Source organism: Mytilus galloprovincialis, chromosome 2 (assembly GCF_965363235.1).
Source record: "Mytilus galloprovincialis chromosome 2, xbMytGall1.hap1.1, whole genome shotgun sequence".
NCBI lineage: Eukaryota > Metazoa > Mollusca > Bivalvia > Mytilida > Mytilidae > Mytilus > Mytilus galloprovincialis.
Window position 1 is genome coordinate 62,276,057 of NC_134839.1, and position 27,787 is coordinate 62,303,843.

Consider the following 27,787-nt stretch of genomic DNA (forward strand, 5'->3'; position numbering starts at 1 on the left):
GTTCCTATAACAGTTGGAGAAGATACACATGTTAGGGATATTCAAGAACAGAGATCTGTACACAACACTGAGGTTCCTATAACAGTTGGAGAAGATACACATGTTAGGGATATTCAAGAACAGAGATCTGAACACAACACTGAGGTTCCTATAACAAGTGGAGAAGATACACATGTTAGGGATATTCAAGAACAGAGATCTGTACACAACACTGAGGTTCCTATAACAGTTGGAGAAGATACACATGTTAGGGATATTCAAGAACAGAGATCTGTACACAACACTGAGGTTCCTATAACAAGTGGAGAAGATACACATGTTAGGGATATTCAAGAACAGAGATCTGTACACAACACTGAGGTTCCTATAACAGTTGGAGAAGATACACATGTTAGGGATATTCAAGAACAGAGATCTGTACACAGCACTGAGCTTCCTATAACAGTTGGAGAAGATACACATGTTAGGGATATTCAAGAACAGAGATCTGAACACAACACTGAGGTGCCTATAACAAGTGGAGAAGATACACATGTTAGGGATATTCAAGAACAGAGATCTGAACACAACACTGAGGTTCCTATAACAGTTGGAGAAGATACACATGTTAGGGATATTCAAGAACAGAGATCTGAACACAACACTGAGGTTCCTATAACAGTTGGAGAAGATACACATGTTAGGGATATTCAAGAACAGAGATCTGTACACAACACTGAGCTTCCTATAACAAGTGGAGAAGATACACATGTTAGGGATATTCAAGAACAGAGATCTGTACACAACACTGAGGTTCCTATAACAGTTGGAAAAGATACACATGTTAGGGATATTCAAGAACAGAGATCTGAACACAACACTGAGGTTCCTATAACAAGTGGAGAAGATACACATGTTAGGGATATTCAAGAACAGAGATCTGAACACAACACTGAGGTTCCTATAACAAGTGGAGAAGATACACATGTTAGGGATATTCAAGAACAGAGATCTGAACACAACACTGAGGTTCCTATAACAGTTGGAGAAGATACACATGTTAGGGATATTCAAGAACAGAGATCTGTACACAACACTGAGCTTCCTATAACAAGTGGAGAAGATACACATGTTAGGGATATTCAAGAACAGAGATCTGTACACAACACTGAGGTTCCTATAACAGTTGGAGAAGATACACATGTTAGGGATATTCAAGAACAGAGATCTGTACACAACACTGAGATTCCTATAACAGTTGGAGAAGATACACATGTTAGGGATATTCAAGAACAGAGATCTGAACACAACACTGAGGTTCCTATAACAGTTGGAGAAGATACACATGTTAGGGATATTCAAGAACAGAGATCTGAACACAACACTGAGGTTCCTATAACAGTTGGAGAAGATACACATGTTAGGGATATTCAAGAACAGAGATCTGAACACAACACTGAGGTTCCTATAACAAGTGGAGAAGATACACATGTTAGGGATATTCAAGAACAGAGATCTGTACACAGCACTGAGCTTCCTATAACAGTTGGAGAAGATACACATGTTAGGGATATTCAAGAACAGAGATCTGTACACAACACTGAGGTTCCTATAACAGTTGGAGAAGATACACATGTTAGGGATATTCAAGAACAGAGATCTGAACACAACACTGAGCTTCCTAAAGGGGGAAATGTATATACCTTTTCTCTTGGAGAAATGCAAAATTTAGTCCAGCAGTTGACAAAGCAGACAGAAGATGAAGAATCTGATACTCCTTCTTCTACTGTTGTTTTTATTGAGGAACAAGAACATGGTATTTTTAAGTTTACAGAAATCAAACCAATATCAATGTTTAAAGGTGAAACCAAAGGACCAACAGATGATAATCATGAAGTGGTTTATGAGGCAGAAGCTGTGATAGAAACAGAAACTTTTGCAAAGGATGAGATACAGGTAAAATATAAGATCAAAAATGTTTATGCAGTTATGGTTCCTCTAATGAAACTTAATGACTACAAGTATGAAATTAAACAAACTTGAGTTATAAGCCATACAGTAAACTTCCCATCATTAATTTTCCACCTTTATCCTTATATTTCAAAAATATTGTACATATATTGGAATTGTGCACCTGTCATTATCATGCTTTTGGAACTATAACAGGATCCCTCCCCTCCTTTTTTCAAGACTGTAAACATAGACATTCAAGATTTTGTGTAAACTAAGTTTTTTCAACTTAAATCCCTTAAAATTTATACAAAATTATACACATATTGTAATGGTGCTCCCTTCTATTACCATCGTGTATTGACGTGATTGACTTGTTTGTGGACTTTTCTCATTCATCCAGACATAGAAACTTTGTCATTCTTTCAAATTTTGATATTTCCTAGAACTTGCAGGAAAGCACAAGTTTTAATCTGTAATGTCTTTGATTAAAATTTCAAGTCGGTTTAATATGAACTTTTTGTGATAGATCAATGATGTTTTCTATCAAGTTGCATTACTATCAGTACATATCAGTTTGATGACCATTTTTTTTGGACATATTATTTACAGACTCTGCTTTGTAGGAAATCATTGGACATGATGTCATGGATGTAGAAGATGGGAAAAAATGTAAAAAGAGAAGATGGAAGAGAATTAGGTACATTATGCATAAATATATACACATGTGTGAACGAATTTAAATGTCAAACGATTTTTTTTGTGGATCTAAACAACAAGGCAGTGAAACACTTTAAATTATCTTTATTTTTCGGATCAGTTAACCCCTTTAGCGATCTGGAAACCAAGGCATGGAAAAATTACCACAATGTTTTTAGGCCTTTTTGTGAATTATTTCTAATTCAGATCAATGCAAAGAAATCTAAAAGATAAATGGTGTAAATAAGAATTTGATTCTAAACTTTATTTTATCATAAATTATTAATTTTTACGCAAAAAATCTACTTTTTTCATATAAATAAGAAGATGTGGTATGAGTGCCAATGAGACAACTTTCCATCCAAGTAACAGTGTATTTTAAGTTAACAATTATAGGTCAAAGTACAACCTTCAACATGGATCCTTGGCTCGCACCGAAGAGCAAGCTATGAAGGGCCCCAAAATGACCAGTGTAAAACAATTCAAACAGGAAAACCAATGGTCTCATCTATATAAAAAAAGAGAAATGAAAAAACATGTATGAACCACCTCCAACAAGCTTAAATTAAAATATAATAATTTTGTTGTTGGGAGTACAGATTTAGAGGTGAAAATGTATTGTCTATATATCTGTGGAAGTCATATAATGATTTTGTTGTTCAGAGTAAGATGGCGGAAGTGAAAATTTATCGCAATACTAAATACTTAAATTAAAAAGTTTTTAGTTAGTTTTCTACAGGTACAACCAAATTTACTAATCAAATTTTTGTATCTATGAAAGAATTTAGTAAAAGTTTTAGTAATTTATGGTATAAACGAAATCCCTGACTTGATAATATTTGTATATATCTCAATATAATCAAATTTACTATTAAAGTTTAAAAAAAAGCATTTACCGCATGAAAGAATTGTACATTCATTAACTGGTGCCAGATCACGCGACGAAACTTAACATTGATATTTTTCTGACTACGACATTTTACACCATAAGCCTGGAAATTTCACATATATATATATGACCATGATGGCACACAGGATAGATAAGGGATTTAAACATGTTTGATTTGAGTAAATTATTATTAAAAGGCCATTCAACCAGTCATATGAAAAATTCTTGCGAAATAGTATATTCCAGTCTGTATTTTGAGTGACAAAATTTTAAAAGTCCAGTATTGTACGAAATTTATATTCACATTTTTTTTTTATAACACTTAATTTGTTTTGAAGGTACACAGATTCTGATATGGAAGTTGATGATCCTCCAGCTGAAGATATCAAAAGAACGAAAGTCAGTAATGAGTTGGTTTATGATATTGATAACAACAGTGATAACAACAGTGAGACAAGTGAACAATATCCTGTTCTCCCAAAGCTGCAGTGCTCAGTTGGCAAAATTGAAATCAGTTCTGAGGATTCTGAAGACGACTTAATAGATGAAGATATCATAAGAGATGTTAAACACAAGGAACTTTATATCACTGGTGTGAAAAAAAATGAATTTACTAAAATGGGTAAAATGAAGAAAACAGACAGGGTATATAATTCCCACCACCCCTGTCCATTTTGTGGCATAATGCAGACTAATTTTTCCCACCATATATTGTCTACTAAACATATGGAAGAACAAGAAGTTAAAGAAATTATAAAACTAGATATTTCAAACAGTAGTTCTGAGGAAAAAAAGAAAATTATGAAAGATAGAAAAAGAATGATTGATCTGTTGAGATTAAAAGGATGTCATCAACATAACATGAAAGTCAATCAAAGTAAAACCGGAGAAATCATATTGGCCCGTAGAATTTTAACGTCCGAATCTTTTGACATTGAAAAGTATGGAGCGTGTCCATCATGTCTTGGGTGGTTTTTGATTTCAAATTTTCAAAGGCATCAATCAAATTGTCTTGGTAATTCTACTAGAACGAAACAAAGTAAGGCTAGTTTGGTAACCCAGTCTCAGATAATATCTAGAAGAATTTCAGATGAGGCTAGTCCTGCTTTAGTCAGAGAGGTCTTTAGTATAATGACCATAGATGAAGTCTCAAAGGTTGCAAAAAATGACAAACTAATTATATCATTAGGAAATCAATGGATGCTGTCTAACATGGGCAATCGTATAATGAGGAAATACTATACATCTTCTGTGATGAGATTGGCAGCCAAGCTTCTGACTTCTTTAAGAAGCATCACAGGTTTGAAGGAACATTCAATGGAGCAGTTCATAGAAGCAAAGTATTATGAATATTTTGCCAAAGCTGCATTGATTTGTAGTAAACAAGTTGTAAATGATGAAGAAGATTTGAATAGCCCAAGCAATGCAATAAAACTTGGATATGACATAAAACGTATGGCTTCTGCAAAACTTGGTGAAGCTTTAGTGGAAGGTGATGATCTAAAGAAATCCCAAGCAGAAAACTTTTTAACACTAGTGAATATGAGTTGGAGCTTGAAAGTGACAAAACTAGCAAGAATGGTTCTAGCAGAAAGAAATTTTAATATTATTAAGCAACTTCCTCTACCTGAAGACATTCAAAAAATGGTTTCTTTTATGGTGGAAGAGCTTAATAAATTGGACTTGCAGGATGTTGCATACAAGATATTTAGAAAGGCTGCTGTTCTTGCTTTAGCTAGGATTACATTGTATAATAGAAGAAGATGTCATGAAGTTCAAGCTTTAAAGTGAGTATATAATATAGTTCAGACTATTCCAAAATTGGTTGTAAAATGGGAAGGGGTATGTTCAAAGGCTTTTCTTATAAAATTTGATCAGTCCAATTATTTTAGAAAGATAGCCTGGTAAAATAGGAATAGGACAGTTATAGGAAATAATGAAATAAAAATTAAATGCATTACAGGGTTAAATAATAAAAAGTGCCATCTAGCTCCCTCCTCTCCGTAAAATCTATTTCTTGAACAGCTGTAACCATAGAAATAAATAAGATAAGGAGATGTGGTTTATTGCCAATGTGAGACGACTATCCAATAAAGACCAAATGGCATATGGATGAAAACAACAACAGATTATATTTATAACCATATGACCTTCAACAATGAGTTAAACTAACCTATGCACATGTACCTTGTAGTCTGCCAAAAATCCATATGAACACAAAATGTTGATCAATTCTAAAAAGAAAATGGCCTGATTTATTTTATAAAAAAAGTTATTAAAGTAAAACAATTCAACAGACAGTAACCTATGACACATGTATGACAAGCACTTTAAACATCAGAAAAAATACAACAAAACCTAGGGTGCTCCTAGAAGGTAGGCATACATTTTTTGATTAGACAATCTAAATAGAAATAATTCATCATTTTTGTCTTGCCCCCGACACAGTATGCAAGACAGGTATAACTATCAAGTGGTGGCGTAAACTACATGTATTTATATAAAGCATATTACAGAAGGTAGAAGACCTGGATGCTTCATATCTTGTCTGCAGATACCTTATGTTACAAAGTTTTGGCCTGTAATATTTGCAAAGTCCTTGACCTCATTTTCATGGTTCAGCAACTGCTTGAACAAAAAAAAATTTTGTAATGGGAATTTCTCACTTTTTATGAGTAATATTTGGTGTATGAGTTCTTTGCAACGTCTACATTTCCTTCACACATGATTCTTCTGACCTCCACCTAATTTCATGGATCAGTGATCAAGGTTAAAGTTACATAATTAGGTCCATTTCTCAAATACTATAAACAGTAGGATAACTTATTCTATATGCGGTGTTTGGAATGACTGTAATCTAATAACATGTCTGTCTGGCAGGTTCCATCAGACCTTGACCTCATTTTTATGGTTCATTGGTCAATGTTAAGTTTTTGTATTTTGATCTGTTTTTCAGCAGTAGGTCAACTATATTTGGTATATGGAATGATTGTAAGGTATACATGTCTGTCTGGCAGGTATTATCTGACCTTGACCTCATTTTCATTGTACATTGGTCAACATGGTCAATGTTAAGTTTTTGTGTTTCGTTCAGTTTTTTCAAGTACTATAAGTTAAAGGTCAACTATATTTAGTTAATGATAATGTTATGTTTATGTGATACTTGTTGTAAAACCTTCATGTTACAGACTTTCAATATAAATTCAATGATAAGTAAAAAAGGCGAGACATTTTAGCCTGTGCATTCCTGTTCTATTGTAAATGTATGGATTTTCTTAATACTCTACCATTGTCTACTGGGACTTCATTTAGTAAAATTATTTTATGATTTCATTATCAAATTTCTGTCACTACCATTCAGAGTAGAAAAAATAGCTGGAGTTTAAATGTTTCAATCCCTGATGTTTGGGCTTGTCCCCTTAATTTTTGGTAGATAGGTAGAAACTAATATAAATATTTTAAGGTTTTCATAGCCTGGACTATCTATGAAATATATAACTTTCTTCCAAATATTTCCTGCTTACAACATGTACAATGTAATAGCCTAATAGGTCTTAAAACTTACAAATGCCTAGTTGGTAACTTTATACAACTGAATATCCAGCTAATAGAAATTGTTCTTAAATTTCAGTTTATCGGATTACAGGAGGAGAAAAAGTACCCCAGATGAAGTGGCTTTGCAAATGAGCCATGAGCTCACAGAGTTTGAAAAGGAGCTTCTTAACACGCAGGAGGTGGTAATGATTCGAGGGAAGGTATGCTGTTAAAACAAAATTAATCATATATAAAAATAAGAAGATACATTGGTATGATTGCTAATGAGACAACTCTCCACCAGAGACCAAATGACGTTGAAGTTGAACACTAAAAAGCAATCACTGCACAGCTTTCAAAAATAAACGAAAACCTATACAGCAAAGTAAGCTATGAACAAAATCCCAAACGTAAAATAATTAAAAAAAACTAATATTTTACTAACAACTTGATTTATGTACAAAACAATAAACGAAAAACAAATATGATATACAGCAACAAATAACAACCACTGAGTTACAGACTCCCAACTTGGGACAGTGGTGTAACAGTAAGATATCAGAACAAACTATTAAAATCAGTTGAAAAGGGCTTAACTCATCAGATCAATACCATTTGATTAAATAGGAAATTTTTTTATTATTTTGTGGTGAAGTCTTGTCTTCTTATTATAAAGGGTGGCAAGGCGGTTCCGGTAATTATCCCAAAGGATGCTGTAAATGTGTTGGAATACCTGTCAAATGACTCTATTAGACTCAAAGTTGGAATACCTCCTTCGAAATATTTGTTTGCTAATTCCAGTAAGTATACTATTTATCATGCACCAAGTAGCATATTTTGTTTATTTCATAATAAACAATACCTGCTTAATAATTGTTTGTTTCTAATTTGTGTATATACATAATTATGTACAGTCCTGTCAAGCAAATTTACGCAAAGTAGTGTAAAGAAATGGACAATCCCGAGGATGGCACATAACAACTGAGCAATAATGTTTGGGACTTATATTAAACATTATGGAAATATTTTTAGTAAGCCGAAATATATATTTATTTTTTATGTCTTGTAAGATATTTTTTTTCTTTACCGTTTTTCAACATTTGCGTCTGGAAAGTAGAAAGGATTAACTGAATGGTTAAATTTAAATCCATTATGAAAAGTCTTTAAATTAAATCGATAAAGGAAATTATTGCCTAGTTACAAACACTACCAGGGATAATCCACAATGTGCATCTGTATTACTCCTGTTGTTATTGCTACTCAAATTTGGGCAAAGTCTGATTGATAAGGGACAGTCTATCATTTATCATGTACTATCAAATACACAAAAGTCATCCTAGAAGCCAATGAGCATGTGATTCGGTCATAATTGTGATGTTAACATAATTGAAAATCATTTTTCATCCATAAAATCATCAATGTTACTAGTAACTAATTATTTATAATGAAAATAGTTCAACTGACAGATTTTATAAATATCAACATAATTCATAAAATTCTGAGTGGGTACACAGAGGTGTTAAAGTTAACAATTATCAAGCCATTAAACCTTGTTATACAATGTACCAACAATTGGACATTATACTGCCCAAATGAATACATGTACACAAACAGATCATGTACATGTATAAATATACATGTATGTAGCTATTAAATACCTGAAAATGTCAAGTTGAGGTCACAGTAAACCATTAAAAAAAGAATTTCACAGTTGTAAGAAATATTTACATTATTGAAAAAATAATATTTTATTGCATTATCAATATCAAAACCATCCTTTCAAAATATGTATAGATTAACGAAATTGAAAAATTGTTGTCTATTCCACCCACAATATAATATCTTGAGATTTTTTTTAATAAAAAAAGTTTTTGGTATTTTGTCCTGTTTTTCAGACTCTTCCAGCAAAATTTGGACAACTCCTAAACTGAATAGCTTGAAGCAATTCAGGGATCTCCATGGATGATAATTTAAAACCATTTTGGTTGATATTGAATAATGAAACAAAAATTGTTACCATTAATATTGGAATTATTTGCTATTGAATACAGCTTTTTTGCAGATGCAGGTGTTTTTAGGGGCTATGATGCCATTGGTGCTGTAAAAAAGGAAGCAGGATTAAAGTTGCCAAACCTTGTTAAAACGTCTAACATGAGGAAGTATATGGCAACAATGATGCAGGTATTAAAACATGATTATAAAAAAATTGATTATTTAGTTTTTTTAACAATTCAATTTTTAAGTAATTTCAATCATAAAATTTAATCCTATCAATCTGACAAATGTGCTTCGGGCAGTTGTAAGCCATTTATAGATTTTTTTTATTTTGAATTTAGTATAGACCTAAACAATAGGACAATCCCTTTCTTAGAACACGAATAACATTCATGCTTCACAACTCAAATCAAATCCTACCATTTCATTAGGCGAGTGTGCTTTGCTATATTCTAAGGTGACAAGTGACACCATTTTACCACACAATTTCATTATAGAATACAACAGCTTATTAATTAGTCAATTGTTGCTGATAGCTAAATAATGAGGTGTTTTGCTTTTGCGCCAATTGACATTTCATTTGCGCCAAAATAAAATCTCTCATTTGCACCAATTTTACAGGTAAATAGTAATATATTAAATATATGAAACATAGACTAAGTAGAATCGAATAAGATTTGTATTGCATTAATTCATCACAATTCAGTTTCATTAATATTTTTAAACGTATTTGCAAAATATTAAAACATCTTCATAAAAAGCAAGGCAATAAACACTGGATTAAATTATGATAAAAGGAGTTTGCAAAATGTTAAATATTATTCATATTAATCAAAGCACTATAAAAAATGGTCAGTTCCTTTAAAGCTTAAAACCACAATAAAAACTCAATTTTTTAAAGTAAAAATAACAGGTCTGATCTAGCTCAAAATTTATAGGCTTGCAACTGTCCTTATATAATCTAGACGGGGAAAATTCCCATCCAAGGTACATTCCATATTTTTCTAAAAGATAGCATTTTATTTCTTTCTCCAATCTCCAAACGACAGCTGTGTGTGGTCATCAAATATAATAGTAACTATTTTTTTCCTCTTCCTTTTCGACTGTATGATATCCATTTTTCAAATAAAACATATGAACATCCCACAAATATTTAACAAACTGACTTAGTTTTGTATAAGAATGAAAATACACTCGCATAATAATTAACCAGGGGATATTATTTTTAAAAAAAAAGATATGAGCCTCACATTCAAAATTCAATTTATATTTCAATTTTCATTTTATAATTTACCTGTCATGCCTGTAATTTTAACTTTTTCAAATAATTTCCCTGTAAATTGGCGCAAAAGAAATATTTATATTTTGGCGCAAATGAAATACAACATTGTGGCGCAAATGAAATACTACGACTCGTAAGAATTGGCGCAAAAGCAATACGCCCAAATAATGCTATCAGCTAATTATTGATTTTCTGTCAGAATCATAACATGTGACTAGATCAAGATAAAATCTGAGCTGTCTGATCAGGGACAAAGGAAACTTTAAAAAAAATAATAAACAAGATGGTAGTAGTCAAACTCATATGTTTCCATCCACACAATTAAGCTTTTTTCCAAATTGGGACAGCCAATTAAAACCCTGGATGAATGCAGGGTTTGACATTAAGGGCTGTCCAATTGCTCGGGACTAGCAAATATCATCATCTGGCGAGTAAAAGCTTCAGTGTACTTGTCTGATGGGCATGTAAAAATAAAAGTTAAAATATAAAGATCTGATTTCAGTAAATTCTCTTTTTATAAATAAATCATGTCAATCAGCCCTGACATTATTAACAAATTTACACACTTTAAGTATTTTCCCTTTCTAACTATAGACATTTAAAAAATATTTGCCAATCAGATTATTTATTCAGTTGAATCAGTCGGATAAGACCTTAGTAGCTGTTGTAAGAAAACTATCCAGGACACAATATATATTTTAGTTTACCTTAATCTCATCAATTTTAAAACATTGAACAAAAATGAAATTAGGGAAAATAAAAAATACAGTATGTGGCCAAAAGTATTCGTCACTTTTCTTTTTTGCTATATATTTCATATATATAAAAACGCATTTTTTCAAAAAAATATTTTGAAGGCATTCATTGTTAGATTTTAATGAACTTGGCACAAAAAGTTATTTGGTAATGATATTGCTGTTAATTGCATTTCTTTTCTCTTGATATGAACATGTGTTATATTTTTTAATAATTTTATTTAGGTAATATATAGCAAGTTTGTTAACAAAATTATAACTAAATAAACAAATATGCATGTGCAGTTCCGCTTCTTTTGGTGCCAAGTTTATTAAAATCCGACCGCAAATGACCCAACAATATTTTTTTGAAAAATTGTAGTTTTGTATGAATATATAGTGCAAAATAACAAGTGACGAAACTTTTGGCCACATACTGTAACTGTATAAATAAACTTTAAACCTAATATATTTATTTATCATCATTTTCCATGTTTTTTTAAGTTTTTTTGGGTAAAAAAATAAAAGAGCACAGTCCATGGAGCAACACTTTCAGAAATCAGCTACATTTCATTATATTTGGAATTGTATTTGAATGATTGTATGTTTAATGGCCCTCTTTGGCCCTAAATAAAAAGTTTATTATTCTAAAATGGAAAGTTTTTCATTTTGATGGATATATCGATGCAAAACTGAACTAGTTTGATTTTTTCCCCCGCTTTTTCTTACTGATTTGAAAATAACAAATTTTAAAATTTGCATGTTTTTCTTGGAATTTGATGGAAACTTCAGAAATAGGGGTCATAGTGTGACCTTTTCGACCATGCTCCTTTCTTAAGCAAGAACAAATTTTTGACATGTGGTTTTAAGTTTCGGACAAGTAGTATATCATGGTTACTTGCCTAGTTTCATAAAATTTGCACACATCATAAAAATTTTAACAATGATCACCAATTTGACTAAAATTCTCATATTTGATTTATAACATGCTAGAAATATATCCAAATTATGTAAAGTCCAAAAACAAAAAATAGCAATGCATGACTGCCGACAATCTTACCACCTGATATAAATGTAAATACAAATAAACAGACAAGCACATACTAATGTGTAATACCGATTTTCTAGGTGTGATAGATTAAAAGTTGTAAATCAATGTTTTACATGTATACTAATACATTTTTATGGGTCAAATCAGTTGATGAAATGGTTTTTAATGGCAGCACCCTTGTTTCACTTTTTAAATGTTGACAATTCTTTTCTTTTTAATAACTGAACACGTTTAGCACATGTGTAAACAGGGGTTAATTTTAAGGTTGCACAAATATGATTTAAATGAGTTGAATTAGCGACTTGCCAACTAATAATACATTTTAAGCTTATATTGACAAAACCATGAAAACAGAACCAAATCTTATTTTAATAATTTTCTTTAAAATGTTTGAATCCTATTTTAATTTAAGTTGTAATCTTAGCTTATTTATGATAATATTTTAGATACCTTTTATACTATATTTGGCCAATTCTTTGAAAGATTAAAATTTAAGTTTCAATTCTCTCCATCAATACCTCATCAAAAACAAAATGTAAATGTGGCAAAAATACTGCCACAAGATCTTAAATGTATAAAGAAAACTTGCTAAGTGGAAAAATTGTGCTTGGACACTAATAATGCAAACAATATTAGTTTAAAATAGACAATATTAAGTTGAGGGCCACTGGCAAATTTCGGCCAAATTCTGATGTCAGCATTGTCATGATTGTAGAGAAATGTAAAGGTGTGTGTTAAAATATATTTCTGTTTTGTTTCAGTCATTGGACATAACAGAAAACCAACGTCAATGGATCCTAGATCACCTAGGGCATACTATGGATGTCCATAGGGTCCATTATAGGCAAACAAGTGATTTAATAGAAAGGGTTCATGTATCAAAACTTTTGTTAATCCAAGACTTTGGCAAGGTGAAAGATTTTGTTGGCAAAAAATTGGAGGATATTCAACTACAAGGTAATTTTCAGATAAACTCTATGCAATTTTAGTAGACCAAAGGGAGTAAGTTCCCTCACTACTGTCAAAATGACTGTCAATATATCTGTATTTAGTAAATTTCCATAAGAATATCAACATTCATGTATCGCTGTAAATCATTTGAAATAAAATAATGAAAAGTCTGACACAAGGCCTTTTTAATGCATCAAAGAAACCCATCTCCTGATTCTTACTATAATTAGATACAAGTGCTAGAAATTAAGATTGTATATGTAGACACTTGGTTTTGTCTGGTCTTTAAGATTAAAGATGGACGTTATATGTATATGGGCAAGATTTCAGTAATGCAGCAAATAGTGTGACGTTGAAATTGATAACTTTTATTCATTTTAAGAATGAGAGTGAACCAACTTTATTCATTTTGTAAAATAGAGGGCAAAAGACACCAATGGGTCATTCAAAACTCACAAGTTGAATAAAAACTGACCTAGCAATTGCAAAAAATGTAAAACAACGAAAAGGCCAAAAGTTCCACAAAACACTGATAAAAAAATAAAGATTGAGGAACAGAAATCTCACCCAGAAACGGGTTATCCGTTAATCTTGGGTGCTCCTGTAAAATAAGTTTCTAAATTTAGCCGTCTATTTTGATATTCTAAACAAGAGTTAGTGTTAAAGAAAATTAAAATAATATTATTTTGATTGTTCACCTCTCATTTACTGTATTTGTACTTATTTTCGTGGTGAATTTATTTTTACAGATTTTGCGGTAGGTATATTTTCCCGAAAATAGATACATGCGAACATGAATTTATACAGTTACCAAGTTTTGTGATAATAAGTACACAATTTATACAGTTACCATATAAATCACTTTTGGAAATTCCATGAAATAAAGTAATCAGCAATACCAAGTTTGTGATAATAAGTACACACGAAAAAAAGTACATGTACGGTTATTACAAAGGTTTCAAATTTTGCAGTGGCTTGAAGTGATATTTAGAAGTATATTCTAAAAACTATGTTTGAAAAAGTAATAATGTTTTGTTGCTGAAATTTTGTTTAATATATCATCTCTAATTCTTACTTGATTTATATCGATCCTGGCCTGTTGATTATATTTAATTAATCAACGTGTGGTTAGTTTGATCTCAGTTCTTCATTGGTTAAATTTGTTTATGACGTCTTATGAATTTTCTTGCTTTTCTCTGAAATTCCTATTGTGACGTTATGAAAAAAGGTGACCATGCCTCATGACTTCACGTAGAAAGAAAACATCTTTTTGCAAGTCGTTCGAAAAGAAGAATTAAGATTGTCTGCAAAAATCATTAGAGAAACAGATTCCACCACCAAATCTCGTGTAATATAATATTTATCCACTCTCGACAGAAAATTTAAATGTCTTGAATGGATAAATATCAAATCAGTGGTAGAATCTATATGTATATGGTCTGATCTTTTAAGATTGAAAAGTGCCAATCTAAAAAAACTTATGACATTTATGATCTCAGTTCTTCATTGGTTAAATTTGTTTATGACGTCAAATTTTCTTGCTTTTCTCTAAAATTCTTATTGTGACGTTATGAAAAAAGGTGACCATGCCTCATGACTTCACGTAGAAAGAAAACATCTTTTTGCAAGTCGTTCGAAAAGAAGAATTAAGATTGTCTGCAAAAATCATTAGAGAAACAGATTCCACCACCAAATCTCGTGTAATATAATATTTATCCACTCTTGACAGAAAATTTAAATGTCATGAATGGATAAATATCGAATCAGTGGTAGAATCTATATGTATATGGTCTGATCTTTTAAGATTGAAAAGTGCCAATCTCAAAAAATTTGTGACATTTATGTAAAATGGTCAGTACATCAATTCTGTCAAAATGTGAGCAAGTATGTGTTCATTACACCCAATATTTTGGCCATCAATTTTGAAAAGCTGTAATGTCATATCAATGCTGTACCAATGGAAATGATAATAATGAAACTTTTTTTTCTGCAGATATTGTACCGCAAAAAAAAGACATATCAGCAGTAAGTGAAGATGATGCAGATATAGATACACCAAACACAGGAATTGATAATATAGCAGAGGACTTTATTCCAGAATTGCATGACGATGAAGTTGATGCTGATTTCAGCATTCCAATTCAAGAACATAGACCTGGTATGAATGTAAAAGTTTTCATATGAACTGATTGATAATTTTATGTAAAACCCTTATTTGTTATCCGATTTCAAAGGATGTTATTCATTGTGTTTGTCAGAAAATTCTGTATTATACGCTTTATGGTTAAACCTATAGTTTAATTTTGTGTAACTGTTTTAGAAAGGTGAATTGAGAAGATCTTATTTCCCTTGAATGTATCAATATTGAAAAACAAATGGCCTTTTTGGGGGGTTAGAAAATTAAGCAATCAAAAGCTCACAATATGTTTAAACCAAAAGTTAAATTATATAATATATCTCCAAATTAAAATTTCCTATTAACTTAAAAAGCCTATTGATTTTTGTTTGTCTTTTCAAATATAAGGAAAATTTTGTAGCCCAGTTTTTATAGATGCTTATATAACTTGTGAACGTATTTGGTTCTCTTAACTGTTTCATGCTCTACATAGAAAACAAATCGGGTGATAGTCAATTGAATGTTAAAGTAAAACTTTTATGGAATTCATATTCATACTTTCAGATAAAAAGAAATCTAGAAAAGACAAAGTTCAACGCCAAAAATGGTCAGAGGATGATGTCCAGGAACTAGAAGACCTGTTTTCAGTTAATCTTAAAAAACTGAAATGTCCAAAACAAGCTGAAATTGAAAAAAAAATTTCAATTAGTAAAAAAAATGGTGGTCTTATCCACAAAAGAAAGCGTGATAACATCAAGAAGAAAGTCAGCAATATGATTCAAAAACTCAAAACCGTTGATAATGGTTAATATTGAAAATTATTTTACAGGACAAATATAAATAAAAATAAATATTGGCTCACCTGAGGTTAATAAACTTGTCTTTTTTATCGCTGACATAGGGTAGGTTAGACTGTTTTTTTATTATTTGTTGGTTGCATATTTTAATATGAAATTTTGTAATTTTGTCTGAGAAGGAAATAAAATTCCTAAGATATAATTATGAATACATTTACTGTTTATTTAAACAATATTGTAAACCTGGAAGCAACAAGAAAATCTCTTTGAATAAAGCTTCATATTTTAGAAGGTTTTTCGAGCTGGATAATCCATATTTGGTACATGTGAACTTGACCTCATTTTCATGGTTTAATGACAATTTAAAAATTCTGAGTTAAAATTGGTAATAGGACAGCTATTTGGTAATAAATTAATTGCTTAATATATGTGTCTGTCAGACTAGGTTAACTTGACCTTTACCACATTTCAGGAATCAGTGATTAAGTGAGTTAATATGACTAGAGAGGAATAAAACTTAGCAGGGGCCCAGTCGCCCATGGCCCTAGATTTTGTGCTGGGCTACTTAAATTTTGATAAAATTTGGTTCAAAATACAAACGCAATTAGGAACAATTTTGTCTGTGCTACCAACTTGAATTTCCCAAGTTTTATCCCTGCTAGATCCATTTCTCATGTATTTTAAGCAATAGATCAACTGTAGTAGGTGTATAGAATGATTGTTAAAAATACATCTCTTATCTGACAGGGTTGATCTTGACATTAACCTTATTTTCATGGATAATTGATAATATTAAATTTTCTGTTTTACTTGAAGCAAAACTTTTTATATATAATTCAGTTAAAGATCTTCGCTACACTTGTTTTGACTTTTTGTCTGATATTTGAATCCTCTAGTTTTATCCATATAGTGCCACTTCTTGATTTATTTTATTACATTTGGTTTTAAAAGCCATTTTTGAAAATCTTATACAATCCTTGTTATTTTTTATTTGTTTTTAAGAAAAGGTTCACAATGTTAAATGCATGAAAAATCTTAAATTTCACTACAAATGTCCTATTGGTTATTTCTCTAAACAAGGACAAAGACATTTCATTTTTTATGCTTTTCAAGATCCGTTATTTATATTCTATCAGTTTATAGTCTTTTAATAAAATCTTGTTATTTTGATACATAGGAGCTAATTCTGATCATCCTTAAATCAGTTTAGCAGACCAAACATTTCAGCATGTGCACTCTTAGTTATTTTTGTGTTTATGTATAGATTTATTTTTATTTGATGATGGGCTTTATGGGATTAAATTTGTACAGGCATTTTTTTTTGTGAGACTTGGCAACAGTTAAAATTATTGTTTATTTTACTACTCTGAGAAAAAACTCAAAAGAATTTGTCATAAAGTGAAGATTTATTATACATGTATTTTTTTTGTCTTGTCTACTGAGATTGACATTATATGTATATTTTGTTTTATAATATCTGCTACACGTAATTGCTGAAGACAGGGCATTAGTGTGTACAGTTATGGTAGTAGAAATGTTTTTCAAACTTGTTTATGTGTGAAATTTATTCATCCATTTGGGACAGATGCCACATGATGTAAAATTACTGCATCTTTTATCAAGGACCTTATGCCAAAGTAACTTTATGGAAACTACTGTTACTAATTTGAGAAACTAATATTTGCAATTTGGACATTCATGGTACGGACATATTTTTGATTTTTTTTAATTGAAAAACAAAACTATAGAATGGATATGTGTACTCATTTTCAATATTACCCTGTAAACAAGAAAGTATTCAATTATGAAAAATAATGGTTCCCTTTGAACAACTGGGCCCAGTGTGAGAAGTTACCACAATTAATTTTCAGATCCATAGATCAAATAGACAGAAGGTACAGTTATTGTTTTTGGTAAACTTGTCAAAATTAGATTTATACCACAACTAAAAAAAATCTGAAAATTTGACTGAAATAATTGAGGTTATTAGAAATTCTAAGGTGACTTGTTCAAGCTTATAATGTTACAAATAAGTTACTCCTGTTGTCCTAATGGTGTTAAATGTCTAAAATACTGTATGGGATTATTTTTATTTCCCAGTTTACTTGTCTCAAACTATAATATCTGAGTATTTTGGTATGCAAATAATAAATATGTTTGCCTGTAATATGTTTATTCACTGTGACATTGCCAATTTTCATCACAGTAACAATCCACATAATATCTTCTCTCAAAATCAAAAATGATCTAATGATTTCTATAGCAAGTAGGGACCAGTTCTTTAAAATTTGCACTAATTATTTCTGTGTAATTTGTTTTCATTGCAACACCAAATTATAGAATGACTGTCATTAATTGTTTAAAGAAATTGTGTACACATTTTCAGTCTTGTTCTGTGTACAAGACAGTATTTAATTTTCCTAAAAGGAAATGTGAGCTTTTGCCATCACTTGGCGTCCGTCGTCGTCGTAAACTATTTCAAAGATCTTCTCCTCTGAAACTACTGAACCAATTCCAACCAAACTCTAGCTGAATGATCCTTAGGGTATCTAGATTAAAGTTTGTGTTTTATTTTCCATTTCGTCAAAAAACATGGCCACCATGGCTAAAAATAGAACATAGGGGTAAAATGCAGTTTTTGGCTTATATCTCAAAAACTAAAGCATTTAGAGCAAATCTGACAGGGGTAAAATTGTTCATTAGGTCAAGATCTATCAGCCTAAAAATTTTCAGATAAATCGAACAACCCATTGTTGGGTTGCTGCCACTTAATTGGTAATTTTAAGGAAATTTTGCAGTTTTTGGTCAGTATCTTGAATATGATTATAGATAAAGATAAACTGTAAACAGCAAAAATGATCATCAAAGTAAGATCTACAAATCAAAATTGTCAATTGACCCCTTAAGGAGTTATTGTCCTTTAATGACAAATTTACACAATTTGTTCATCATATTTGCTAACTTTAAAAAATCTTCATCTCTGAAACTACTGAACCAAATTCAATCAAACTTACACTTAATGATCATTAAGGTGTCTAGAATAAAGTTTGTGTTTTATTTTCTATTTGGTAAAAAAAACATGGCTGTCATGGCTAAAAATAGAACACAGGGTAAAATGCAGTTTTTGGCTTATATCTCAAAAACTCCAGCATTTAGAGCAAATCAGACAAGAAGTTAAAGTTATAATTAGGTCAAGGTCTACATGCCCTGAAATTTTCAGCCGAATGGGTTAACCGGTTTTTCAGTTATTGCCCCTGATTTGATGATTTTAATGAAATTTTGCAGTTTTTGGTTATTATCTTGAATATTTTTATAGATAACGATAAACTGTAGACAGCAAAAATGTTCAGCTAAGTAAGATCTACAAATAAGTCCAATTGAACAAAATTGTCAATTGACCCCTGAAGGAGTTATTGCCCTTTAAAGACATTTTTCACAATTTATTAATCATGGTGGCTTACTTCAAAAATCTTCTTCTTTGAAACTGCTTAATCCATTTCAGCCAAACTTAGGCATAATGAGTTTCAGAGTACATGTATCTAGCATACATTTTATATTTTATTTCCTTGTATGTCAAGAAACATGGCCCCTATGGCTAAAATAGAGCATAGGGGAAAATGCATTTTTTTTGTTAAAGAAGATATGACAGATTCGAAGAACATTTATTTAAATTTTAACGCCAAATAATCGTTGATGAAAGATTTAAGTGAAAAATTTAAGGTGAGCGATTCAGGCTCTTGAGAGGCTCTTGTTCTTAAATTCCAAGGTTATTACATCTAATCTTATAAGGTTACAAGTTAGGTTCCCCTATTGTCTTTATTGGTATAAGTATTTAGATTTTGTTTCCATCAGAAATTCAAAATGGTTGCAAGTTTACATAGAAGCTCTTAAGGAAAATGATTTGAAATGGTAATTTTTGATAAATTAGTGATGAAGGCAGGGTGAGCAATTTCGGGCTCCTAGGAGACTCTTGTTTGTGTATTGTATAATGTGTATCATGTGATAATGTCTGTTGTTAATAAAGTTGAGAAAGTTTATGCATGATTTATTAAGTAATTTCTGCAATTTTTTCTTATATGCATACTTAATGGGTATATATACATGTCTAAATACTGTCCCTGTACTGGCCCAATAGGGGAACAAAGAAACCTGACCATATCAGAAAGAAGACCTTTGAATTAGGTTCAAAATACATTACATTAGGTATAACAACAAATGATTAAAATGAGGGTGACCTGACAAGACAGATTTTCGGTTAATAAAGGTGTCCTATTCACAAATTTGATGGAATAAAAAGCTGTAGAGCCAGACAAATTTCAGTGAACATTTTAATTTGATATTTTCAGCCAATTTCAGACCTAAAGGGTTCTTATTTTCCTAGTAGAAACATAGTGTTTCTTTTCTTTCGTAATCAACAATTTTTCTGCTAAGCTCAATTTAACAGGAACCATGTATGTATGATAAGTCATAGATATTTGGTATGCAGTTGCATTACAATTACATGGATGTCATTTACATTGTAGCTCCTTCCACTCAGTCGTGGTTCATTGATATGTGGTATATAATCACATTAACACCAGTTTGTTTTATTCCTATGGAGATTGAATTATCCCACAGATCATTTTGCATCTTTGTTCCTGATTAGGTTAATTTTTATGGAACAATAAAATAGTAAATGATATTAGATGGGCAGATGCCATAGCAATAGTTTTGAAGGTCTTGAATTGATTTTTTTTTTGATTTTTTTTCAGTTTTGCAGATATTAGTAACATGAATTTATTATTAATCTTTCTTGGATTTTTTTTATAAATTTTGCCATTACATAGTGATACAGCTATTTTGTCTTGCATGGAACAAAATTGTGGAAGGGAGACTTCGGGAAAGCTGTTTATGTCAGTCAAAGGAGAATCACTAGTTTTAGTCAATGATATTTAGTTGTATTAGCATAGGCATGTATATCATTTCCATGGAGTTGACTGGGCCCTACCCCTCATTTATGGTCTATTGCATGATTTTTGTCTCGCCTGCGACTTTTGTTGCAAAAAGAGAGACTTAGGGATAGTGATCCGGGGGCGGCGACGTTAGCTCTTGACTTAAAAGCTTAATATTTCAGAAGGTAGAAGACCTGGATACTTCATACTTTGTATATAGATGCCTTATGTTACGAACTGTCCGTCTGTCATATGACCATTGGCCTTGACCTCATTTTCATGGTTCAGTGACTACTTGAAAAAAAAGTTCAAATTTTTTGCAATGTTAATTTCTCACTTATTATAAGTAATAGGATAACTATATTTGGTATGTGCGTACCTTGTAAGGTCCTCATGTCTGTCAGTCAGTTTTCACTTGACCTCGACCTCATTTCATGGATCAGTAAAAAAGGTCGAGTTTACAGGGTTAAGTCCATATCTCAGAAGCTATAAGCAATAGGTCTTCTATATTTGGTGGGTGGAATGATTGTAAGGTGTACATGTCCAACTGGCAGGTGTCATCTGACCTTGACCTCATTTTCATGGTTCAGTGGTCAAAGTTAAATTTTTGTGTTTTGGTCTATTTTGCAGATACTATTAGCATTCAGTCAATTATATTTGGTGTATGGAATGATTGTAAAGTGTACATGTCCAACTGACAAGTGTCATCTGACCTTGACCTCATTTTCATGGTTCAGTGGTCAAAGTTAAATTTTTGTGTTTTGGTCTATTTCTCAGATACTATTGCATCCAGTTAATTATATTTGGTGTATGGAATGTTTGTAAGGTGTACATGTCTGTCTGGCAATAATCATCTGACCTTGACCTTGACCTCATTTTTATGGTTCATTAGTCAAAGTTAAATTTTGGGATTTGGCCTATTTCTCAGATACTATAAGCATATAGTAAATTATATTTTGTGTATAGAATGTTTGTAAGGTGTACAAGTCTGTCTTGCAATAATCATCTGACCTTGACCTCATTTTCATGGTTCATTGGTCAATGTTAAATCATCAATGATTTGGTCTTTTTTCAGATACTATAGGGATGGTAGAACTATATTTGGTGTAGGGAATAATTGTAAGATGTGTATGTCTGTTTAGTTGATGTTAGTTGATCTTTACCTAATTTTCATGGTTCATTAATGGTCAAGGTTATTTTTTTATGAGGTTTATTCAGAGATACTTTTAGCAATAGATAAACTAGATTTGTTGTATTGAATGAGTGTATGAACTACATTTATGTCTGAAAGGGTTTATCTCACCTTCATTTCAAGTACAGTTAATTCAATGTAATGCTTGTGGTATACAATGCTTTTTATACTTTCAACATAAATTATATTATCAACACTAGAACAGACGAGACATTTCAGTGTGTCCACTCTTGTTTTTTGTTTGAATCGTCTTGCATTGCTCATGTTGAGGCCTTTTATAGCTTACTATATGGTATTGGTTTTTCTCATTGTTGAAGGTCGTACAGTGACCACTAATTTCTAATATGCATCTCATTTCAACTGATGGATATTTGTTTCATTGGCAATCATACCTCTTCTTTATTATCAAATTAAATTATGATTTCAGGAAATGGTGAATTGAAATTTTAACATGCGAGTCACAAAAATAAAACCATTGCTATAATGTTTGCTCTTATAGTACTTGACATGTCAAAGTTTTCGATTACACCAGCTTAAGTGGAACCACTTATCTGACGACTATAATAATAATATATAAAATACTGTATTTAAAGAGGGTAGAATCATTTTGTACAATAGAAATCTTTCCGGATGCCCTCTGATACTCAAAATAGAAGTAAGTCAACGTTATTTGGCTTGCAGTTGTATAGACATGATTCTTTTCTATGGAGCTAAGTTGGTTCTGTCTGTACTTTGTTTATTGAAACTTAATTAGTTCTCGATTAGATCAATTGAGGGAGAACCACTTTAGTAACCAAATATTTGGTATGCAGTTGTGTTAGCATAACATCAATATCTTTCATGATAGTTATTTGGCCAATCTTCTTCCATTGGATATCTATCTTATTTGCAGGGTCACAGCATTAAAAGTATATGCGTTTATTTTAAAAATTATTTACCTTGTTAATATAGTTAAGTGTTAATAAAATAAAGGTAAAAATCGGTTATTGTCCATTGATTTAGAACGGTTTACACATTAAAAGCTTTGCCATTATCAGTCAACACCAAACCCCATATGGTATGGCAACAACCCCATATGGTTGCATGGCAACAACCCCATATGGTTGCCTGGCAACAACCCCATATGGTATGGCAACAACCCCATAATGACCTTTCATAAGAAAAAATATGCAAACCCCAGTATGTCTGATTTTTCATTCCATAACCCCACAACTTATTTTTTTGCACACTGTAGCTGTCCTCTGTACGTCAGTCCGTCCGTCAGTCAGTCCGTCCCATGAAACTTTCGTCACATTTTTCTCAGGAACTACACATCCACCCTTTCTGTAATTTGGTATCAACATTTATATATGTCAGCCATACCGTGTGATGCGTTTTCAGATTCATCACTTGACAACTTCCTGTTTACCGAACACTTGTCTGATTTTACACATGATAGCCAAGTTGAAATTTTTCGTCACATTTTTCTCAGGAACTACAATACAAGCATTTCTGAAATTTGGTTTCAGGATTTATATAAGTCAGCTATACCGTGTGATGCGTTTTCAGATTCATCACTCGACAACTTCCTGTTTACCGAACACTTGTATGATTTTACACATGATAACCAAGTTAAAAATTTTCGTCACATTTTTCTCAGGAACTACAATACAAGGATTTCTGAAATTTGGTTTCAGGATTTATATAAGTCAGCTATACCGTGTGATGCGTTTTCAGATTCATCACTCGACAACTTCCTGTTTACCGAACACTTGCATATTTTTACACTATTAATATTATCCACTTGCGGCGGGGGTATCATCAGTGAGCAGTAGCTCACAGTTTCACTTGTTTGGTCTGTTTTTCTTATACTGTATGCAATAGGTCTACTATATTTCGTGTATGGAATGATTGTAAGGTGTACATGTCTAGCTGACAGGTGTCATCTGACCTTGAGCTCATTTTCATGGTTCAGTGGTCAAAGTTATGTTTTTGAGTTCTGGTCTTTTTTTTCTAAAACTATATGCAATAGGTCAACTATATTTAGTATATGGAAATATTTTATTATCTTCATGTCAGTCGTGCAGGTTTTATTTGACCTTGACCTCATTTTCACGGTTCATTGTTCAGTTTTAAGTTCTTGTGTTTTGGTCTGTTTTTCTTGAACTATAAGCAATATGTCAACTATATTTGTTGTATGGAAGAATTGTTCACTGTACATGCCTGCTTAGCTTTCTTGGTTAATGTTTAGTTTATGTGATAGTTGTAATAAAGCTTTATATTTATGACTATCAACATAATATCAATGATTAGTAAAGAAGACGAGACATTTCAGTGTGTGCACTCTTGTTCTTGTTAATACAAATATTTAACCATTTCGCACTTCAGACATTTTAAAATTGAGAATGGAAATGGGGAATGTGCCAAAGAGACAACAACCCGACCATAGAAAAAAACAACAGCAGAAGATCACCAACAGGTCTTCAATGTAGTAAGACTGTCTTTAAACAGAAGTATCATTTTGGTATGTTCTTGTCTAACCTGCAATACATGTCTTGGAAGTCAGTGCATAATTTTTAATGTTTTTGCATAATTGATAAAGTTGTAAACATATAATATTCAGGTTTGCTCGAATTAAATATTTGTGATAGATAATTGGCATATAAGTTTACTGTTGTATTTAACATTAATGCCTCTTAATTATAAGCAGTATATGAAGTACTTAGGGTATTAAATATCATATCCAATAATGCTAGGAGATGCAAGATTCTATACAAATGTAAAGCATGACAAAAATGTGTAAGTCTGAGTATAACTTATTGTGTTTGCAGGTTAATCCGAATGTATTGCCAACTACCAGTGGTTTATGGATAGGTGGAGAGGTTTGTTGTCCAACCAATAGATTCAAAGGAATGATCAAAGTAAGCTTAATTACAAAGAAAATATATTGATCTAAAATCAAATTTGAATTATTTACTAGGACCAAAACAAAACAACATTTTTTTAAGTGTCCACTGTTTGTATTACTATAATAGTGTTAATCAAGTTCTATCTTTGAAAAAATAATTTTATTTATAAGAAACGATAATGGTTATAGATATGAGATTTTTGGTTACAGTTGTCAGTTACTGATCAAGTTGGTATATTATAATTAGTTCACCAACTTTTTCTATGAATATAGCCCTTCATTTGTTAGTTTAATGAAAATGGTTTCACTGATTTTCACAGTTTTTTGGGGGCTAAAATTTGATTTAGTCGATTTTTGGTATTAAGGGAATTAAAGCCGTTGGATTTCATGACAATTTTGTATGATCAAGTCTTATTATCAGGAACATTTGTGTTGAACTGACACATCTAGTTTAAAAACAGAAATAAGCTACAAAACCTATCAATGATTTTATGAACAATAACGTATCAGAAGTATGGTCCTTCATTGAAAGAAATTGATTTAGTGTAATAACTTGTTACTGTGATGACCTTTTCTTGTTAAAATATTTAGTAACATTACTGAAAAATATTTTTTTTTTTTATAGTTTTAGTTAATTACTGGCTTTTGTTTAAGTTAAGTTTTATATATTTATTTATTTCAGACAGTCAAAGTATGGAAGCGACCATTACAAGTATCAGAGCTTGAGAAAAGTATGAATCATCAAGGAAATGATCAGGCAACAGTAAGTAAGAATATTTTCAAATGCACAAGTTTCACTTTTCTTCTCTGTGCTTATATAGACAATAACTGTTTAGTGTCTTTAAATATCATGTATATATATGTGTACGAGGCTAAGAAACAAGGTGTATGCGAGCTTTTAGCGAGCTACTACACCTGTTTCGAGCCTTGTACAAATACAACTGATATTTAAAGACACTAAACAGTTATTGTCTTTATCCTGCAATTAATTCTGTATATTATTTGTGTTTTGAAAGACACAAAAACACATGTTTTGCACTTATTTTCGATTTGACATCCCTTGAGGCCCGTGTAGTAATACGATGCAGTAATCACACATTCAGCTGAAGACGGGTTCGTTAAAAAAGAATCTTGAATGGTCAACAATAATACGTTGCTCAAGGTAAATAAATATCTATTTTAACATAACAACTTATTTCAACAGTAAAAACAAATAACAAAACATTGTCCGATTTGAAACAGGAGTGTACGAGTTGTCCTATGCTTCAGACTCAACATTCACTAAACATGCATGCTGAAATTGACATGGTTGTTTTTGTTACACAATCATACACATTCAAGTTTTGAAATTGATAGTTGTCTTCGTAGAAAAGACTGCGGTTCATGTGTGTATGTTATCAGAAAATTGGTGTGATTCTTATTGCTCTAAAGAAATGTTTGAAAACAAACAGAAGGTATAAAAGAAAATTTAATCGTTAATTTGCAATTAATACGTCATTGGAATGCGACTACTGCAATACACATTCACGCAGGTTCATACAATACTCAGTCCGGCAGTGGGCGGTGTTTTAAAGCAATATCTGTATAGTATACAGATACAGCATAGCGATATCAGTAGGGCTGTATCTGTATAGTAGAACACCCAATTGCAGGATAAAATGCACCATTTGTGTTCTCTACAGAAGCAACAGGCTACGCACGCATTTTTATAAGAAATCAAAAGAACATATACAATATTTTCTCACTTTATTCCTGCCATCTGACAGAGAATTATAAAATTTTAGGATCTTATAAATCGGTTTAATATGTATCAGTACATTAAAAACATATGGTGCATTTATGATTTGTAATTTACAAATTGCTTCATTATAACACAGTATTTAACAATTTTTTGATAACAGGAGGAAGCATTGCATGGAGGCCTTGTAGGACAGTGGGAACTAGGGGAGGTGATCCAACCACCATGTGCTGGAATTGATCATGGTGGAGAAGACTGGACATTAAAAGATGGACAACAGATATCTGGTAATGGGAATGTTTTATACCAATCTGAAAAAAAACATATATGTTTGTTTTTATTTTTGTATTTCCATAATGTCATAGTGCAAAATTTTCCTTAGCATTTATTTGTCGCTTAATGCATCTGTCATTCTAATCTATCTGTCCTGCTAATTTTGTCTGACTGTCTGTCGGAAACTAACTCTTGCTGGATGAAATGTGGAATTTCCTTTGCTTTGTTTAAAGTCATAATAAACGAGTGACCGGTGAAAATAATGTTATTCTAATTCTTGAACCAATGCATACAAACATCATTAACTTCATATCATTTTTTGTGCCTAAATTTCGTATGATCGTCAATTTTTTTTTCAATCGGTCATTGTTGTTCTGAAAATATGGCAGGTAATTAAAGTTTGTGTTTTGAAGCCGAGGTTTAAACGATTGTCACCTGTTTGTCAACAATGAACAAAAAAGGTATGGATATTGAGCATGTGTTTAACATGTACAATCAGATAATAGTTTATTTTAAGGACATCCATGTGTATTGCGATCACTGGATTTTTATGAGATTGGTCACACTGAGGTCACTTTGCATACGGAAAATATGTCGGGGAATTGCTTTTCAGGAAGCAATTAAAATAGAGTAAACTTCTTCTAAATAAGAACATATTAAAGAATTTTCTTCAGAAAAAATTATATGTACATAAGTTTTATAATGAAAACTATCCATTGAGTTATAAAAAACATATGCATTGTTTTTTTAATTTGAGGTTTCTTATGACTAAAAAAAAACTTTTACTAA

General features: G+C 31.5%; 3 protein-coding genes across 4 annotated transcripts in view; 2 read left to right on the forward strand and 1 right to left on the reverse strand.

Annotated features, from left to right (window-relative positions):
- Window positions 1–27,787, reverse strand: part of LOC143064068 (KAT8 regulatory NSL complex subunit 2-like) — a 486,386-nt gene that overhangs the window by 207,933 nt on the left and 250,666 nt on the right. The window lies entirely within an intron of this gene.
- The window catches only part of LOC143064062 (uncharacterized), a 135,926-nt gene that overhangs the window by 51,459 nt on the left and 56,680 nt on the right, over window positions 1–27,787 (forward strand). For both annotated transcript variants that reach the window (XM_076236575.1, XM_076236576.1), the window contains 3 exons: window positions 24,911–25,000; window positions 25,670–25,750; window positions 26,889–27,012. In XM_076236575.1, the coding sequence (XP_076092690.1) occupies window positions 24,911–25,000; window positions 25,670–25,750; window positions 26,889–27,012 (295 nt within the window). The remainder of the gene's footprint in view (window positions 1–24,910; window positions 25,001–25,669; window positions 25,751–26,888; window positions 27,013–27,787) is intronic.
- On the forward strand, window positions 1,247–17,866 carry LOC143064064 (uncharacterized). The gene is made up of 9 exons (XM_076236580.1): window positions 1,247–1,935; window positions 2,556–2,629; window positions 3,856–5,304; window positions 7,149–7,272; window positions 7,728–7,851; window positions 9,114–9,232; window positions 12,875–13,070; window positions 15,058–15,222; window positions 15,745–17,866. The coding sequence occupies exons 1-9, from the start codon at window positions 1,699–1,701 to the stop codon at window positions 15,987–15,989; spliced, it is 2,733 nt and encodes a 910-aa protein (XP_076092695.1). The 5' UTR covers window positions 1,247–1,698; the 3' UTR covers window positions 15,990–17,866.